The following is a 20,068-nucleotide window of genomic DNA, read 5'->3' on the forward strand; positions in this document are numbered from 1 at the left end:
GTTCCTCAGCATATCAACAATATGAACTTTACACTAATATGTGTTAGAGCAGGACTCTCTACAGTCTGTGTCATGTCTTTAATGTATGTGTGAAAGAGTGGTTCTCCGCAACCGTAACAATAAAGTGCAGAGAAAAGTCAAGGCAGTGAGGCAGGCAGTACTCTGCCTCACCTCAAGGGGGCGAACGTGAACTGAATTTTGGTCATATTCTGAGTGTTGTTTTTTTTTTTAGATAGGAGTAAGTAGAAAAAAATATCAAGTATGTCAACTAATCAAGTATGTGACAACTAAACTTTTGGCCTAAAATAGTTTCCTTCTTATCATTTTGACGGAACACCTTTATTAAAATTGATCAAAGCACCAGAATTTAAAGTTTGAAAAATAACAGAAATGTTTACTGAAGGTCAAAATTAAATTAGTGATGCACACATCTCTATACTTTAATTTGTTTACAGTAAATATGAATTGCTTCGACACAAGAAGGTTTTTCTATCATCTCTATAAAAGACACTTTCTTTGTAGGACAAACATGTGCCTGTGTCGTGTTTGTGTTTATGTTGGTGTTTGTGTTTGTGTTTGTGTTTGTGTTTGTGTTTGTGTTTATGTTTGTGTTTGTGTTTGTGTTTGTGTTTATGTTGGTGTTTGTGTTTGTGTTATTGTTTATGTTTATGTTTATGTTTATGTTGGTGTCAGTGTGACTGAAAGAGGAATGCTGATGATATGAAGCATTACCAGTTGATGTTGTTGGATGAAGAGTGAAATAAGAAGCTCTTTTCACTTCTTACATTGTAACTCTGAGTCCAGAGGAGTCAGAGCCTCACCAGCCAGGAACCTCACCACCTCACTGGAGGAGTCAGAGCCTCACCAGCCAGGAACCTCACCACCTCACTGGAGGAGTCAGTGCCTCACCAGCCAGGAACCTCACCTCCTCACTGGAGGAGTGAGAGCCTCACCAGCCAGGAACCTCACCTCACTGGAGGAGTCAGAGCCTCACCAGCCAGGAACCTCACCTCACTGGAGGAGTTGGAGCCTCACCAGCCAGGAACCTCACCTCACTGGAGGAGTCAGAGCCTCACCAGCCAGGAACCTCACCTCACTGGAGGAGTCAGTGCCTCACCAGCCAGGAACCTCACCTCATGGAAAGGTTGGAGCCTCACCAGCCAGGAACCTCACCTCACTGGAGGAGTCAGAGCCTCACCAGCCAGGAACCTCACCTCACTGGAGGAGTCGGAGCCTCACCAGCCAGGAACCTCACCTCACTGGAGGAGTCAGAGCCTCACCAGCCAGGAACCTCACCTCACTGGAGGAGTCAGAGCCTCACCAGCCAGGAACCTCACCTCACTGGAGGAGTCAGAGCCTCACCAGCCAGGAACCTCACCTCACTGGAGGAGTCAGAGCCTCACCAGCCAGGAACCTCACCTCACTGGAGGAGTCAGAGCCTCACCAGCCAGGAACCTCACCTCACTGGGGTAGTCAGAGCCTCACCAGCCACTATATCTACCACTATATGTCTTCATTGTACACGGTTATGTCCATATATATGTATAATATCTATGCCCATTTTCTAATTCTTAATACACCAGTGTGTACTCTCATACATCATGAGTAATTACTTGCAGGTCATCCTCCGACCAATGTTATAAGTAAATGTTATAGAATATGGCTAATGTCTATCATACTACGTTATATATTTTGTATCTACAATTATGTTTATTTTTCTACTTCTGTTTTCAATGCACCTCTATTTGTTATATAAACTATCGCTGTATGATCTGATTCTACCCCCATTGATCGATTCTACATCTGTACATCTTGATCAACCTTGATTCAACCAGTTTTTAATCAACTGCTCTATGTTTGATTCTATTGCACATATGTTTATAACTCTACTTGTATAACTCTATGCTGTAGGTGCTGCACTGAGCGTGTGAAGGTTAGTAGCAGGCTGCTAGCTTGTCTTAGTCGCGTATTGGCGTCGCTCCGTCGCTCCTTTAGCGTGGTTAGCTTGGTTAGATCGTGAGCCCCCCGCAGTGTCGAGGTTGTGGAGTTGCAGGAACATGTGTTTGGACTCTGGTCTCTGAGTGAAGAGCTTCGCTGAGGACCGCTGGAGTCTCGAGCTGCTCCCCAGGAGCAGCCTGGTGAAGGTAGGCACTCATTCACCCTCTAAATGACGAGCTGCGTTCCACGAGGGGCATTCAGGACGGTGACCTGGATCTAACATGGGGAACTTTCTTCGCTACCCCAGCCTGAGATCTTAACCTGACCCCCCCATCCCCCCGCTCCACTGTCCCGTCATGGTGACAGCGAGTAGAGCAGGGGTTCACCTGTCCAGGTGTGACCCCTCGCTGTCGCCATGATGGCACTGGGTATATGTGCTCTTTATATTCTTTATACACTTTAGCATGTAGCATCGCTACTCTGTGAGCTCCAAAACTCTTTAGCAAGTAGCATCGCTAATGTGTGAGCCCCAAAACTCTTTAGCATGTAGCAGCACTACTCTGAGCCCCAAAACTCTTTAGCATGTAGCAGCACTACTGTGTGAGCCCCAAACTCTTTAGCATGTAGCAGCACTACTGTGTGAGCCCCAAACTCTTTAGCATGTAGCAGCACTACTGTGTGAGCCCCCAAACTCTTTAGCATGTAGCAGCACTACTGTGTGAGCCCCCAAACTCTTTAGCATGGAGCAGCACTACTGTGTGAGCCCCCAAACTCTTTAGCATGTAGCAGCACTACTGTGTGAGCCCCCAAACTCTTTAGCATGTAGCAGCACTACTGTGTGAGCCCCCAAACTCTTTAGCATGTAGCAGCACTACTGTGTGAGCCCCCAAACTCTTTAGCATGGAGCAGCACTACTGTGTGAGCCCCCAAACTGTTTAGCAAGTAGCATGTAGCATCGCTACTGTGTGAGCCCCCAAAACTCTTTAGCATGTAGCAGCACTACTCTGTGAGCCCCAAAACTCTTTAGCATGTAGCATCACTACTCTGTGAGCCCCCAAACTCTTTAGCATGTAGCAGCACTACTGTGTGAGCCCCAAAACTCTTTAGCATGTAGCAGCACTACTCTGTGAGCCCCAAAACTCTTTAGCATGTAGCATCACTACTCTGTGAGCTCCAAAACTCTTTAGCAAGTAGTATGTAGCATCGCTACTGTGTGAGCCCCAAAACTCTTTAGCAAGTAGCATGTAGCATCGCTTCTCTGTGAGCCATAAAACTCTTTAGCAAGTAGCATGTAGCATTGCTACTCTGTGAGCTCCAAAACTCTTTAGCAAGTAGCATGTAGCATCGCTACTATGTGAGCCCCAAAACTCTTTAGCGTGTAGCAGCACTACTGTGTGAGCCCCAAAACTCTAGCATGTAGTGTCACACTTGTGAAAATGATCTCCGGTGCCACATTTTTTTCTTTAAGCACTGGAAAAACAGTGGTCACTTATCAAATCAAATCCCTTTTAAACCAATGTCTTAACTGTATTTGTATTCAGTTAACATTCAATGAAATAAACAAAGCATTTTAACCCTTTCGCTGATTACCAATGAAAAACATGGTGCATCTTTAAGGATCCATATTATACTAAATCAACTTTTCTGTGCTTTAAACATCATAAAAGTGCTATTTGGGGTTCATCTACATCCCCAAAGTGCTTTTTTCATTGATTCCCTCAAGCTTGAGTTCACAGTGATGTTTCTTTGTTCTACCTGGTGGGGGAGCTCAACACCTTGATTCTATTTGATGACGTCACAGAGCTGGAGAAGCCCCGCCTCCAGGAAGATTGACATGTAGAGAAACCAAAACAAGACACGCCCATGAATGTGCCAAGCAGCCTCTTCTCTGCGCTCTCTCAGTCTCTGCTGCTTCACATTGAACTGCTGTTTTTGTTGTTCCACAACTGTTTTCACCTTCATGTCCACTGGAGAAAATGTGTTTTCACCTTCATGTCCACTGGAGAAAATGTATTTTCACCATCATGTCCACTTGGAGAAAATGTGTTTTCACCTTCATGTCCACTGGAGAAAATGTGTTTTCACCATCATGTCCACTGGAGAAAATGTGTTTTCACCTTCATGTCCACTGGAGAAAATGTGTTTTCACCTTCATGTCCACTGGAGAAAATGTGTTTTCACCTTCATGTCCACTGGAGAAAATGTGTTTTCACCTTCATGTCCACTGGAGAAAATGTGTTTTCACCTTCATGTCCACTGGAGAAAATGTGTTTTCACCTTCATGTCCACTGGAGAAAATGTGTTTTCACCTTCATGTCCACTGGAGAAAATGTGTTTTCACCTTCATGTCCACTGGAGAAAATGTGTTTTCACCTTCATGTCCACTGGAGAAAATGTGTTTTCACCTTCATGTCCACTGGAGAAAATGTGTTTTCACCTTCATGTCCACTGGAGAAAATGTGTTTTCACCTTCATGTCCACTGGAGAAAATGTGTTTTCACCTTCATGTCCACTGGAGAAAATGTGTTTTCACCTTCATGTCCACTGGAGAAAATGTGTTTTCACCTTCATGTCCACTGGAGAAAATGTGTTTTCACCATCATGTCCACTGGAGAAAATGGGTTTTCACCTTCATGTCCACTGGAGAAAATGTGTTTTCACCATCATGTCCACTGGAGAAAATGTGTTTTCACCATCATGTCCACTGGAGAAAATGGGTTTTCACCTTCATGTCCACTGGAGAAAATGTGTTTTCACCATCATGTCCACTGGAGAAAATGTGTTTTCACCTTCATGTCCACTGGAGAAAATGTGTTTTCACCTTCATGTCCACTGGAGAAAATGTGTTTTCACCTTCATGTCCACTGGAGAAAATGTGTTTTCACCTTCATGTCCACTGGAGAAAATGTGTTTTCACCATCATGTCCACTGGAGAAAATGGGTTTTCACCATCATGTCCACTGGAGAAAATGTGTTTTCACCTTCATGTCCACTGGAGAAAATGTGTTTTCACCTTCATGTCCACTGGAGAAAATGTGTTTTCACCTTCATGTCCACTGGAGAAAATGTGTTTTCACCTTCATGTCCACTGGAGAAAATGTGTTTTCACCATCATGTCCACTGGAGAAAATGGGTTTTCACCTTCATGTCCACTGGAGAAAATGTGTTTTCACCATCATGTCCACTGGAGAAAATGTGTTTTCACCATCATGTCCACTGGAGAAAATGTGTTTTCACCTTCATGTCCACTGGAGAAAATGTGTTTTCACCATCATGTCCACTGGAGAAAATGTGTTTTCACCTTCATGTCCACTGGAGAAAATGTGTTTTCACCATCATGTCCACTGGAGAAAATGGGTTTTCACCTTCATGTCCACTGGAGAAAATGTGTTTTCACCATCATGTCCACTGGAGAAAATGGGTTTTCACCTTCATGTCCACTGGAGAAAATGTGTTTTCACCATCATGTCCACTGGAGAAAATGTGTTTTCAGGTACCAGTATGGTTCCTCACTATTTGTCTTGCTGAAAGAAGAAGCACAACGGTGAACGTGGTTGGACTATTTTTTTTCTTTTCCGTAAAGAATGTGTTTGTTTGCGAGCGACTCTTCACCAAAGAAGCTTCCAGAACTACGGTACTTTGAAACTGGACTTCCTCAGAAGCTCCTCTTGAAACCTGCTGCTATTCCCACAATAAAAGATGCTAATGAGGCAACGGGATGTCAGTACATTACTACAACTACCAGCTGAGCTGCTGGCTACGTCACCCAGGGGGTGGAGGAGGCGGCTGTGGGCTGGGCTGCAGACTGCCGTGAGGGTGGAGGAGGTGGAGGAGAACCACCCGTTTCATGAGGTGACGTCAGCTCAGTCCAAGAAATAACTATAATTTCACAAGTTTTGAGTGTTTCTACTGGATCAGCCACATTATTATCCACATGAGCAGAGGAGGGACTGGAACATGAAATATAGACAAATATGGGTCCTTTAAATCTAAATGATCAATGTGCGAAATACAGCTTCTAATCACAGCTTAATCCCAGGATTACCACTGATGAAGAACCACCTGTATGCTGATCTATCTACACACATGCATTCATCTATACCTGCCTACATGTATACATATGTAAACCAAAAATGTACTTGTAGCATATCTCGACATTGGCAGTTACATTATAGAATGACAATAAAACACTCCTGATGTCTGATTCCCTCACAGATCCAGATGAGCGGACGGAAGGTTAGAGACCAGGACATCAACCCCTGTATTGAGGTACACTGCTCACAAACTCACACTCTACCTCACTCTGCCTCACTTTCCACCTCACTATCTCACTCTCTACCTTACTCTTCCTAATTCTCTACCTCACTCTATGCCTTACTGTCTACATCACTCTCCCAAACGCTTTCTCACTCTCTACCTCACTGTCCTCCTAACTCTACTTCACTCTGCCTCACTGTCTAATTCACTTCCTAACTCTACCTCACTCCATGCCTCACTCTCTACTAGGGATGAGCGAGTACACCCCTATCTGTCCCTGTTCAACCATCTAAATGATACGTATCTCTACTTGGAGTGGGCGGGACCTGAACTGGTAGTGGGTGTGGTTCAAGTGTAACTGGGCGGGGCTTACATCGGTACATTTAAATTCTGGAATTGATATGGAGTGATCATAAGTTGCTTTATTTGAAAACTATTTACAAAACGGCCTCAGAATTGAGATCTAATGTTTTATATGTAAAAAACTATATACAGTAAATAAAGCTTAATTTGTAATTTACAATTATTTTATGAACAGCTATATACAATAAACATTAGTGTGTGTGTGTGTGTGTGTGTGTGTGTGTGTGTGTGTGTGTGTGTGTGTGTGTGTGTGTGTGTGTGTGTGTGTGTGTGTGTGTGTGTGTGTGTGTGTGTGTGTGTGTGTGTGTGTGTGTGTGTGTGTGTGTGTGTGTGTGTGTGTGTGTGTGTGTGTGTGTGTTTATTTTTTAGTGATCTAGTGATCTGATGATTCATGTAAACATCCAGTGATGACAAACGGAAATAATATGTCAGCCTTGTTCACTGTATTCTTCTTAAAAGCACCGCGTTCAGTACGAGCAAAGTTTTGGGCTCTGTGTGTGACTGGCCAATCAGAGAGCGTGAGGGGCGGGCTCTGTGTGTGACTGGCCAATCAGAGAGCGTGAAGACAAATGAGGATTTTCCTTCAGCACGAACACAGATATTGATGACTTTTACTCGTATCATGCTGGAAGAATACTTTATCCGTACCAGATGCTCGTTCCAGACTCATCCCTACTCTACTTCACTCTGCCTAACGCTACTTCACTCTATAACTCACTCTACCTCACTCTGTGAGTCTCCACCTCTGACACTTCATGTGCCTCTTTCAGGAAAGCGATGCCTCTCAGAAGTGCCTGGATGTCTACAACTACGATAAGAACATGTGCTCCGCCTTCTTCCTGCAATATAAGAACTGTAGGAAGTACTGGGTGAGTGTTTCCACCTCCTGTCTTAATGAATCACGGTTTGATTTCCACCATCCTCTTGAACACTGGCTGCTCAGAATGTACACAAAGTAACTACAGTAACCTGTTGGTCAGTAGGTCTCTGGGACAGGAATGTGATTTTCACTGAATCTATATTAATATGAAGGCATGATACCACTTTTTTAAAAGACAAGTACCTTTAGCCCCATTTCTACCACACAAACAGAGCAGGAAGGACTGGTATCGTCCTTTAAGGTTCAGGTTTCCACCGTACAAAGAGAACAGGAAGGACTGGTATCGTCCTTTAAGGTTCAGGTTTCCACCGTACAAACAGAACAGGAAGGACTGGTATCGTCCTTTAAGGTTCAGGTTTCCACCGTACAAAGAGAACAGGAAGGACTGGTATCGTCCTTTAAGGTTCAGGTTTCCACCGTACAAACAGAACAGGAAGGACTGGTATCGTCCTTTAAGGTTCAGGTTTCCACCGTACAAACAGAACAGGAAGGACTGGTATCGTCCTTTAAGGTTCAGGTTTCCACCGTACAAACAGAACAGGAAGGACTGGTATCGTCCTTTAAGGTTCAGGTTTCCACCGTACAAACAGAACAGGAAGGACTGGTATCGTCCTTTAAGGTTCAGGTTTCCACCGTACAAACAGAACAGGAAGGACTGGTATCGTCCTTTAAGGTTCAGGTTTCCACCGTACAAACAGAACAGGAAGGACTGGTATCGTCCTTTAAGGTTCAGGTTTCCACCGTACAAACAGAACAGGAAGGACTGGTATCGTCCTTTAAGGTTCAGGTTTCCACCGTACAAACAGAACAGGAAGGATGGTATCGTCCTTTAAGGTTCAGGTTTCCACCGTACAAACAGAACAGGAAGGACTGGTATCGTCCTTTAAGGTTCAGGTTTCCACCGTACAAACAGAACAGGAAGGACTGGTATCGTCCTTTAAGGTTCAGGTTTCCACCGTACAAACAGAACAGGAAGGACTGGTATCGTCCTTTAAGGTTCAGGTTTCCACCGTACAAACAGAACAGGAAGGACTGGTATCGTCCTTTAAGGTTCAGGTTTCCACCGTACAAACAGAACAGGAAGGACTGGTATCGTCCTTTAAGGTTCAGGTTTCCACCGTACAAACAGAACAGGAAGGATGGTATCGTCCTTTAAGGTTCAGGTTTCCACCGTACAAACAGAACAGGAAGGACTGGTATCGTCCTTTAAGGTTCAGGTTTCCACCGTACAAACAGAACAGGAAGGATGGTATCGTCCTTTAAGGTTCAGGTTTCCACCGTACAAACAGAACAGGAAGGACTGGTATCGTCCTTTAAGGTTCAGGTTTCCACCGTACAAACAGAACAGGAAGGACTGGTATCGTCCTTTAAGGTTCAGGGTGTAGATTTAAAGGTGGAGGCTCTTCCGTGGCTCTTCTGTTGGGGACTCGGGATCAGAGAACGGTCTGATGTTGAGGAGCTGATTGGTCAGTGATTTAAGACAATATTTTAATATGTCGGCTCTATGAATCCTGTGTTGTGAACATATTCAGCTTTGTACTGGTTTAGTTTGGGGTTTTTTCTGCTAAGAGCAGAGGAGGGAGACCAGGGGCCTCATTTGTAAAACTGTGCGTAGGATTGACGTCAAAATTGGCGTACGCACGAAACACAGAAAGTGCGTACGCACAAAAACATCCTGATTTATAAAACAGTGCGCACGCACGTCCTACGCCGATTTCCCTTTATAAATCACAATCCACTCTAAATGTGGCGCACCTGTGTGCGGGTCAGACCACGCCCATATTAGCCTATAAATATTCAGAGGAACGCCTCTCATGAATATTGATTCACGACTGACAGCATGCCGAAAGCAGAAAGAAAAGCCAAGAAACGCAATTTGACCCAGTGTGAGGTGGAAGTTCTGGTCGGGGAGGTGGAGAAGAGGAAGGCGATATTATTTGGTGGACACAGTGTTGGGTTAGGGTCAGGGTTAGGGTCAGTGTTGGGTTAGGGTTAGGGTCAGTGTTGGGTTAGGGTTAGGGTCAGTGTTGGTTAGGGTTAGGGTCAGTGTTGGGTAGGGTTAGGGTTAGGGTCAGTGTTGGGTTAGGGTTAGGGTCAGTGTAGGGTTAGGGTTAGTGTTGGGTTAGGGTTAGGGTCAGTGTTGGGTTAGGGTTAGGGTCAGTGTTGGGTTAGGGTCAGGGTCAGTGTTGGGTTAGGGTTAGGGTTAGGGTCAGTGTTGGGTTAGGGTTAGGGTTAGGGTCAGTGTAGGGTTAGGGTTAGGGTCAGTGTTGGGTTAGGGTTAGGGTCAGTGTTGGGTTAGGGTTAGGGTCAGTGTTGGGTTAGGGTCAGTGTTGGGTTAGGGTTAGGGTTAGGGTCAGTGTTGGGTTAGGGTTAGGGTCAGTGTAGGGTTAGGGTTAGGGTCAGTGTTGGGTTAGGGTTAGGGTCAGTGTTGGGTTAGGGTTAGGGTTAGGGTCAGTGTTGGGTTAGGGTTAGGGTCAGTGTTGGGTTAGGGTTAGGGTCAGTGTTGGGTTTGGGTTAGGGTCAGGGTCAGTGTTGGGTTAGGGTCAGGGTCAGTGTTGGGTTAGGGTCAGGGTCAGTGTTGGGTTAGGGTTAGGGTCAGTGTTGGGTTAGGGTCAGGGTCAGTGTTGGGTTAGGGTTAGGGTCAGTGTTGGGTTAGGGTCAGGGTCAGTGTTGGGCTAGGGTTAGGGTCAGTGTTGGGTTAGGGTCAGGGTCAGTGTTGGGTTAGGGTTAGGGTCAGTGTTGGGTTAGGGTCAGGGTCAGTGTTGGGTTAGGGTCAGGGTCAGTGTTGGGTTAGGGTCAGTGTTGGGTTAGGGTTAGGGTCAGTGTTGGGTTAGGGTCAGGGTCAGTGTTGGGTTAGGGTTAGGGTCAGTGTTGGGTTAGGGTTAGGGTCAGTGTAGGGTTAGGGTCAGTGTTGGGTTAGGGTTAGGGTCAGTGTTGGGTTAGGGTCAGTGTTGGGTTAGGGTTAGGGTCAGTGTTGGGTTAGGGTTAGGGTCAGTGTTGGGGTCACCAATGCCAAAAAAAGCTCTAGAGTGGCAGCATGTGGCGGATGGTGTCAATGCTGTGGCCTCAGAAGGTCGGAGTGTGGCTGACGTGAAAAAAAGTGGTCCGACATCAAAGTAGACACAAAAAAGCGCCTGGCGTCACACAGGCAGAGCGTCTGTGCCCCGGGCGGGGGGACGGGCCCTCCGGAGCTCACCCCACTGGAGGAAACACTGGCGGGGGTCATCGGGGAATCCCTCCTGAGTGGAGTGGTGACGGAGGTGGAGGGGGACACCGCCACCTGCCCTCCAGGAGCCCGATGGTGCGCTCCACAATACTATAGATTCTAGGTCCTCTCCTCTGCGCCTTGTGGGTGAGGAAAAGGGGTGAGCAGCCACCGCTTGAGGGTTAGGGTTCTCCACTGTCGCCTGCAAGGTCGTGAACGGGTTAAACACTACTACAACATTGCAAGTCTCAGGATTTCCACATGAATTCTCCGTACCTAGAAGCCACCCATCACGTACAGCCTCCAGTCTGCGCCCAACACTGCTATATGGGCTATATGATATAGGATGTTACACTGCATTCATATCAGTGGAAACATAATACTGTTGTCTTACTATTGTCTTAATCATATGTTTCCCGTGTGCACTCCAGGGAGTGTGTTTGTTTATTCATTGTAGAAATTACATTGTTTACTATCCATTTCTTGCAAATAAACTGTCCATATATGAGGTCATATAACTATTTATTTTACATCATCAGTTTCACACAGTTTCTCCCGTTTCTTTCTTCTGCCATCGGTGGCGCAGTTTCTCCTTCCCCCAGTTCTGTGGTACGCCTGGGTCAGAGTTGGGTTAGGGTTAGGGTGACCCAGGGTCAGAGTTGGGTTAGGGTTAGGGTGACCCAGGGTCAGAGTTGGGTTAGGGTTAGGGTGACCCAGGGTCAGAGTTGGGTTAGGGTTAGGGTGACCCAGGGTCAGAGTTGGGTTAGGGTTAGGGTGACCCAGGGTCAGAGTTGGGTTAGGGTTAGGGTGACCCAGGGTCAGAGTTGGGTTAGGGTTAGGGTGACCCAGGGTCAGAGTTGGGTTAGGGTTAGGGTGACCCAGGGTCAGAGTTGGGTTAGGGTTAGGGTGACCCAGGGTCAGAGTTGGCGTGGAGGACCGCACATTTTCCCGTCAAGTTCTCTTTTTATAAATCCCACGGTTTGCGTAGAGAGTGGCGTACGCATTCTTTTGTGCGTACGCCACGTTTATAAATGAGGCCCCTGGTCTCCCACCTGGCTGAGATTACTGTTTAATTTCTTTGTGGAGGAAGCCTTACCGCTCCGTGCCACTTTACCTTACCACTCCATACCGCTTTACCTTACTGCTGTGCACAAGTCTGTGTTGACGCTACGTCACCACCACCAGCCTCTGTGTCAATGCTACGTCACCACCACAAGTCTGTCGACAGTCCGTCATTACCACAAGTCTGCATCGACGCGACGTCATCACAAGTCTGTGTCAACGTTACGTCACCCTCACCAGCCTTTGTGTTGACAGTATGTCACCCCCACCAGCCTCTGTGTAGACGCTACGTCACCCTCACCAGCCTTTGTGTTGACAGTATGTCACCCCCACCAGCCTCTGTGTAGACGCTACGTCACCCCCACCAGCCTCTGTGTAGACGCTACGTCACCCCCACCAGCCTCTGTGTAGACGCTACGTCACCCCCACCAGCCTCTGTGTAGACGCTACGTCACCCCCACCAGCCTCTGTGTAGACGCTACGTCACCCCCACCAGCCTCTGTGTAGACGCTACGTCACCCCCACCAGCCTCTGTGTAGACGCTACGTCACCCCCACCAGCCTCTGTGTGGACGCTACGTCACCCCCACCAGCCTCTGTGTGGACGCTACGTCACCCCCACCAGCCTCTGTGTGGACGCTACGTCACCCCCACCAGCCTCTGTGTGGACGCTACGTCACCCCCACCAGCCTCTGTGTGGACGCTACGTCGCCCCCACTAGCCTCTGTGTGGACGCTACGTCACCCCCACAAGCCTCTGTGTGGACGCTACGTCACCCCCACCAGCCTCTGTGTGGACACTACGTCACCCCCACCAGCCTCTGTGTGGACACTACGTCACCCCCACCAGCCTCTGTGTGGACGCTACGTCACCCCCACCAGCCTCTGTGTGGACGCTACGTCACCCCCACTAGCCTCTGTGTGGACGCTACGTCACCCCCACCAGCCTCTGTGTGGACGCTACGTCACCCCACCAGCCTCTGTGTGGACGCTACGTCACCACCACCAGCCTCTGTGTGGACGCTACGTCACCCCCACAAGCCTCTGTGTGGACGCTACGTCACCCCCACAAGCCTCTGTGTGGACGCTACGTCACCACCACAAGCCTCTGTGTCAATGCTACGTCACCACCACAAGCCTCTGTGTCAATGCTACGTCACCACAGGAAGCCTCTGTGTTGATGCTACGCCACCACAAGTCTGTGTCGACACTACGTCACCACCACCAGCTTCCATGTTGACGCTACCTCACCACCACCAGCATCTGTGTCGATGCTATGTCACGTCCACCAGCCTCAGTCTACAGCAGCATAGCCTCTCTCTGCTCTGCGCTATGCTACTGTAGACGGAGCTGCTGGAAGGACAAGATCAGTCACTTTATCATGTTTACCATGTAGCATTGCTAGTATGTTAGCCTGAAACTCTCAAGCATGAAGCATTGCTGTTATGTTAGCCTGCATCTCTTTAGCATGTAGCATTGCTGGTGTGTGAGCCCCAAAACTACGTAGCATGTAGTGCATAGTATGTAGCTTGTGGCACATACCATGTAGCACGGCTCAGGGTAAACTCCTGCTGATTCACTGAACAGTTAAACTACTGAGCAACATCGAGCTCACTGCTGGTCCAGATGTTGCTGGTGATGAGGTTGCTGCGGTTGTATGATTATCTCTCCTCTTGATATTTTGTTAGAACATCATCTACAGTCTGTCTTAAGCCTGGTTCACACGGCAGGATAATGAGGGCGATTCTGTCCCCCATTCTGTCCTCCCTACAATCTTCAGGACGCTCCGATCATCATCAGATAGTCTTATCAGATATTCCTACCATGTGTGGTGTGTTCAGATGCTCTCGTCTGCTGGGAAGGATGTCAGGACCGCTCCGATCTGAGATCAGGATATTCAACACGTTGGATTGTTTTGTCCAGAGTTCTCACCATGTGTGGTTTCCTCCGAGGAGAAGACACAACGAGCCCCTTGACTGTGCCGCGTAGCCAATCAGAAAGCCAGGTGACGTCCTGGCTCCGGACCAGAAGCAGGCAGGAGTCCAAAAATCTAATCAGTTGTCATGACGAACCAACGCCTCTTCTTTTTAAAAAGATTTGGGAAATCTACCAACAATTTTTTATTCCTGCCATGTGAACTGGGCTTTAGGGTCAAAATTCCAGGAATTTTCAAAGTTGGAAATTTTCCATGGGAATAAAACAGAAATGTACAAAATTGAAGATTGGCCCTCAACAGGGGTCCGTGTATGTTTTGGTCATTGGATTTTCCGTTCAGAGAAGGATATTAAAAAAACGAAAAATGAGTCATTATTTGATTTTCAATTTAAAATTCTAAAATCAAGACTGATATTCCATGCATTTTTCAATGATCAAATCGTTGGAGAACAGAAACAAAAACAGACGTTGTTTCATGTTGTAGTGTACGATGTGCAGTGTGTGTAATGTGTAGTGTGTGTGTGTGTGTGTGTGTGTGTGTGTGTGTGTGTGTGTGTGTGTGTGTGTGTGTGTGTGTGTGTGTGTGTGTGCAGCACGGGGTGATGGTCCAGCGGAGGAGAGACGGGGTTCGTCCTCAGATGCCCACGGCTGCAGAGAGACTGGAGATGCTGGCTGCTCTGGGAGGGAAGCCCTACTGACCTGGACCTGCTGGTGCTCCGGGAGGGTCCGGGGGGGGCCAGAGGACCTGGACCTGCTGGTGCTCCGGGAGGGTCCGGGGGGGGCCAGAGGACCTGGACCTGCTGGAGCTCCGGGAGGGGGCCAGGGGGATTGGCGCTCCGCGGGGGGGCCGAAGAGGCAAGAGGTGCTGGAGCTCCAGGGGGGAGGGACCTGGAGGAGCTGAGGGGGGGGGTCAGGATATGTCCTGTACAGTTATGAATGAAAAGGGACTTTTAAGTATTTTTGTTGTTTATTGGAAATAAAGAATCATGAAGGATTTTCTTCTTCATCTCGTCGCTTGAAAACAAAGATGCTGGGCTTCAGCCAGTCTGGCCTCCACACCATAGAACATACAGTGCATGTTAGTCTGTATACTGTAGTGTCCATAGAGTAGATATTGTATTTCATTTTTTAATGTCAACTTTATTTATATGGCACTTTTTATACAACAAAGAAATGCAAAGTGCTTTAACAAGATTTAAAAACAGTGCAAAGATAAAATGGATAATTAAAAAGCAAATGAACACACACACATGCAGACACACACACCGAGGACTAAGGTGAGGAAAGGACCGCATTTTGGGCCTTCCACACGGGGTCAGATAAATAAGAGGGTACAAAACCATTAAGACACTTAAAAACTAGTAAAAGAACCTTTAAAATCAAACGGGGAGCCAATGCAGCGATTTAAAATTAGGCGTGATGTGGGCCCGCCCTCTGGTCCTCGTCAGCACTCTGCAGCAGAGTTTTGTAAGAGTTGGAGTGTAAAAACTGTAAAAAAAAAAATATGTATCTCCCCACCCAGACTTTCTCTCTGTCTTCCCTGTCCTCTCCTCTCCTCTCCTCTCCTCTCCTCTCCTCTCCTCTCCTCTACCCTCTCACCCCAACCGGTCCACAGAATTCCTCCACCTCTGACTCTGGTTTCTACAAAGTTTCTCCCTGTTGGGGGAGTTTTTCCTTTCCACAGTCGCAAACACACCTGCTGCTCATGTGGATATGTTGGGCTTTCCTGTCTGTTAAACGCACCTAGGAATGATTGTGTTGTATTTGGTGCTATATAAATGAAGTTGGGAAAAAAAAAAAAATGAAGTTATACCGGACGAGCTAAGGTATCATGGCTACCCAGCGGCAACAGAGCACAAAAGTGTGGCAGCATTTTAAGAAAACAAAAGAGAAAAACGTGCAAGGCAATATCTGCAAGACAGAACTTGCCTTCCACGGCAGAACTGTGATGCACGAGCTTCTGAGAAGGAAGCACGTTGTGGCTTCTGACGACGATGAAGAGGGACCGTCGTCTCGGCAAAGTAACTGGCTAGTTAGCTGCTAATATTACTGTAAACACAGAGCTAAATTACTACTTGCTCATATAGCTGTAAATGTTTACATTAGTGATGACGATTTGATTCAGTCGTTGCCCTTAGCACTAGCAAGTCCAGCGCCTTGCCCTTTGGCAGGTATTTCTTCCAGGTCCAAGGTGCAGCCAAATGGCAGGTGTGAACAGCTCAGCTTGTCACCAATTGTTATTTAAGTGAAGCAGAACCTGAGCCAGACACTGGCAGGCAACGGTCTCTTCTTCTCTATCATGCAAAACACAAAACACAATGTTACGGGTTGTTCATGTGATGTCAAGGCTGTATCATTAGAGACATTAGTTCAAAGTCCTAAGGAATTTGACCAAATGTGTCTAAATATCATTCAATATTGATATATATACTTATACTAAAGTTCACTTACATTTAGACTATACTTTTACTGTACTTCTCAGAAGTATACTTCACCAAGTAAATTTCAAGTATATTTAAAAATAGGCTATACTGTTATACTAATATGTATACTTAGACTAAAGTTTACATTTAGATAGTACTTGTACTTGAGTATATCTTACTAAAAGTTTAAATATGACAAGGTATAAATCATTTGACTCCAGCCCATTTGATATATGTTCACATTTACTGGATTTGTTCTGTACTGTAATATATTGTAAGATGATTCACATCTTATCTATCTTGTGTTATTGCTGAGCTGCTTCAACGCTACAATCAGGAATAAAGGTGAAAACAGTTCTAATGTGTGCTCTACTATGTTACAGCTGACTATAAAAGGTTTGTTATGTGTTTTAGGATATTTCCACTTTTGTGACCACAACAGAAAGTAGCAGTAGTATGAAGTCAACACAGTTTATGTTTGCATTCTTGGTGATCTTTATTGCTTAGGAATTGTCTGAACATACTTGGCACAGCCACAACATCTCCTTTCTGCATTTGCCACATGTGAACTTGTTCCAGTAAACACAAGGCTTAGTGGCGTGGTTTAGCTTGCAGCAACACTTCACCTGGCACATTGCTCTTTTCCCTTTTTCAGGTGTAGGTGGTTGTTGCTGGAGGTTTTCTTTGTGCACCTCGTGTGCAAATTAGCCTAGCTAAGCCATTTGTTCAGCATTGTAGGTGTAACAAAAGGCTGGACTTGCGAGTGCTAATGGATGCATTTACATAAGAAATGTCCCCAGTAAATTGCAAATTAGCCCAGCTAAGCCATTTGGCAAACTCTGGACAGTATAGTAGGTGTACCAAAAGGCTGGACTTTGCAGTGTTAGAACACATATTTCCTGCTTTTTCTGTCACGTTACAGTGATGTGTTTGAATAGGAAATGTGGTAACGCTAACGTTTGCTAACATTATGTTTCAGTGGTAAAAAGGTATGACCAGTCGTGCATCCCAGCAACCTCCACCCCATCGGAGGGGATTTTCTCTGCAGCAGGGAACATCTGCTCTCAAAAGAGAGCAAGCCTTTCTCCAAGACATGTCGAAATGCTAACTTTCCTGGCTATGAACAAGAGTCTTGCGCAGTTCATAGCCAGCTGGAATGAACCAAGTTAAATCTATCGACGCCTTGATTTCCTTCTTGCAGTCTTTTACAGCAGAGAGAAATAAAACGCTTTTGCAGTTGGAGTATGAAGACTCACAGATCCGTCACAGTATGGGTGGGGGGGGGGGGGGGAGCTGGTGGCCCACGCTAGCGGGTAGCGCGCGGGCGCTAAAGAGTCAGAGTGTAGTAAAGTTGAATACAGTTGGGAGCACTGAGCACAAAATGCACTTTTGTTCTATTTAATAATTCCTTAGTCACAGGTGCCTACCTCATTGTTGCTATGTTTGATACCAAAGCCAAAAACCTAAACAATAAACCTGAAGTGTACATTTTTGTGTTGTTTGGGCATGCCTTGTCCTTATTTTACTCAGCTGTTTGCACTTTATTCTACACACTTAAAGGTATACAGGAGGATTTTCAGGAATTTTAGGAAAGAACCGCCCTCTCCACTGTTTGAAAAAAATGCGCATGCGCAACGCTGTACCTGCTCCCGAGACGGAACGCCTACTAAAACGTGTGCGAGAGACGTGACGAGCCCAGTTCTCCTCGTGCACGCTCTGTTTACAAGTCACAAGTCGGCATCGCTCACATAAGCTCACTTTACAAGAAGATTTGCACCAGAGGGGGTGAAACTGTGTAAAAATGTCCCAGAATAATGCGTGGGGTCGGCCACCGGCATGATAAGGACCGTGTGGAGTGAGCTGCGCGCAGGGACGAGCACGTACGACGGGCTTACGTCATACATCACCAGAATGATTGACAATTGGGAGGACCAGTTATTTTGATGATCCACCCGGAAGAAGAAAATCCTCTACTATACCTTTAAACGCAAAAGCATATTTTTCGTTAAAGGTTTAAGGAACGATCATCTTAATTGTCTTTATTTTTAGTTAGCATGTATCTTCACCACTTCGAGCTGAAAACTAATGATGGTTATATAAGAGCAGCTTCATGTTGGCGGACATGAGAAGACCAGCTGGAGTAGTGATCTGTGATTCAGCTGTGGTTCTTGGGTGGAGATCGTTACTTGATGAGGTGTTTAGGTTCCACTGGACCACAGCGTCACAACGGTATTCAGACCGTTGGTGTTCAGAACATCTGCTCCTGACTAATCCCTGCTCTCCTCCTCCGTTCTCAGTGAAGTCCTCGCTTTGCCCCAGCCTGAGTTTCTCCCCGTTGACACCCTGATCCTCCCGAAGTTCCACCTCCTACCTTCCAAACAGTAACTCCACCTTCCCACTGGGCCACTTCCATTCCGTTCTGCTCCGTTCCACTCAGCACTCAACTCCAAACCAGCCGGCCCTGGATCCCCCAACCCGGCAGGTCACCCGTCACTGGATCTCCTCGGCTCTGCAGCCTCCCTCCTCTGTTCCGGCGCAAACTACTCTGCTCCGCGACTCGGCCCACCTCAGACGCCCCCCCTCCCCCAGCTCAGACACACCCCCCCCTCCAGCTCAGACACACCCCCTCCTCAGACACACCCCTCCCCCACCTCAGACACACCCCCTCCCCCGGCTCAGACACACCCCCTCCCGGCTCAGACACACCCCCTCCTCCTCCTCAGACACACCCCCTCCCCCTGCTCAGACACACCCCCTCCTCAGACACACCCCCTCCCCCGGCTCAGACACACCCCCTCCCCCAGCTCAGACACACCCCCTCCAGCTCAGACACACCCCCTCCAGCTCAGACACACCCCCTCCTCCTCCTCAGACACACCCCCTCCCCCAGCTCAGACACACCCCCTCCAGCTCAGACACACCCCCTCCTCCTCCTCAGACACACCCCCTCCCCCGGCTCAGACACACCCCCTCCTCCTCCTCAGACACACCCCCTCCCCCGGCTCAGACACACCCCCTCCCCCGGCTCAGACACACCCCCTTCAGCTCAGACACACCCCCTCCCCCGGCTCAGACACACCCCCTCCAGCTCAGACACACCCTCCTCCAGCTCAGACACACACCCTCCCCCAGCTCAGACACACCCCCTCCCCCAGCTCAGACACACCCCCTCCTCCAGCTCAGACACACCCTCCTCCAGGTCAGACACACCCCCTCCCCCGGCTTAGACACACCCCTCCCCCGGTTCAGACACACCCCTCCCCCGGCTCAGACACACCCCCTCCTCCAGCTCAGACAAACCCCCTCCCCCAGCTCAGACACACCCCCTCCTCCTCCTCAGACACACCCCCTCCTCCAGCTCAGACACACCCTCCTCCAGCTCAGACACACACCCTCCCCGGCTCAGACACACCCCCTCCTCCAGCTCAGACAAACCCCCTCCCCCAGCTCAGACACACCCCCTCCTCCTCCTCAGACACACCCCCTCCTCCAGCTCAGACACACCCTCCTCCAGCTCAGACACACACCCCTCCCCCGGCTCAGACACACCCCCTCCCCCAGCTCAGACACACCCCCCTCCTCCAGCTCAGACACACCCCCTCCTCCAGCTCAGACACACCCTCCTCCAGGTCAGACACACACCCTCCCCCGGCTCAGACACACCCCTCCTCCAGCTCAGACACACTCCTCTAGCTCAGACACACCCCCTCCTCCAGCTCAGACACACCCCCTCCTCCAGCTCAGACACACCCCCTCCAGCTCAGACACACCCTCCTCCTCCTCAGACACACCCCCTCCTCCAGCTCAGACACACCCCCTCCTCCAGCTCAGACACACCCCTCCAGCTCAGACACACCCCTCCTCCTCCTCAGACACACCCCCTCCTCCAGCTCAGACACACCCCCTCCTCCAGCTCAGACACACCCCCCTCCAGCTCAGACACACCCCCCCTCCTCCAGCTCAGACACACCCCCTCCTCCAGGTCAGACACACACCCTCCCCCGGCT

At 48.1% G+C, this 20,068-nt stretch overlaps 2 protein-coding genes across 2 annotated transcripts in view; both read left to right on the forward strand.

The window, feature by feature from the left end:
- LOC308144165 (succinyl-CoA:glutarate CoA-transferase-like) overlaps nucleotides 1–2,263 on the forward strand; it is a gene marked incomplete at both ends in the record, with an annotated part of 81,559 nt that extends 79,296 nt beyond the window's left edge. Inside the window, 2 exons of the mRNA XM_080515223.1 lie at nucleotides 2,088–2,144; nucleotides 2,246–2,263. Coding sequence (XP_080371349.1) covers nucleotides 2,088–2,144; nucleotides 2,246–2,263 — 75 coding nt within the window. The remainder of the gene's footprint in view (nucleotides 1–2,087; nucleotides 2,145–2,245) is intronic.
- chchd7 (coiled-coil-helix-coiled-coil-helix domain containing 7) lies at nucleotides 1,922–14,409 on the forward strand. Its single transcript, XM_080515155.1, has 4 exons — nucleotides 1,922–2,144; nucleotides 6,154–6,207; nucleotides 7,329–7,427; nucleotides 14,232–14,409. Exons 2-4 carry the CDS (start codon nucleotides 6,160–6,162, stop codon nucleotides 14,334–14,336), a joined length of 252 nt encoding a protein of 83 aa, XP_080371281.1. The 5' UTR covers nucleotides 1,922–2,144; nucleotides 6,154–6,159; the 3' UTR covers nucleotides 14,337–14,409.
- Nucleotides 14,410–20,068: the final 5,659 nt, after the last annotated feature.

Source organism: Blennius ocellaris (genome assembly GCF_963422515.1).
Source record: "Blennius ocellaris genome assembly, chromosome: 19".
Taxonomy (NCBI): Eukaryota; Metazoa; Chordata; class Actinopteri; order Blenniiformes; family Blenniidae; genus Blennius; species Blennius ocellaris.

Excerpts from the sequence above, each read along its gene's own strand:
- chchd7 (XM_080515155.1), top strand. The coding sequence starts at position 6,160 with ATGAGCGGACGGAAGGTTAGAGACCAGGACATCAACCCCTGTATTGAG. Across the intron at positions 6,208-7,328 it reads ACATCAACCCCTGTATTGAG|GAAAGCGATGCCTCTCAGAA; the intron begins GTACACTGCTCA and ends TGCCTCTTTCAG. Across the intron at positions 7,428-14,231 it reads AGAACTGTAGGAAGTACTGG|CACGGGGTGATGGTCCAGCG; the intron begins GTGAGTGTTTCC and ends GTGTGTGTGCAG.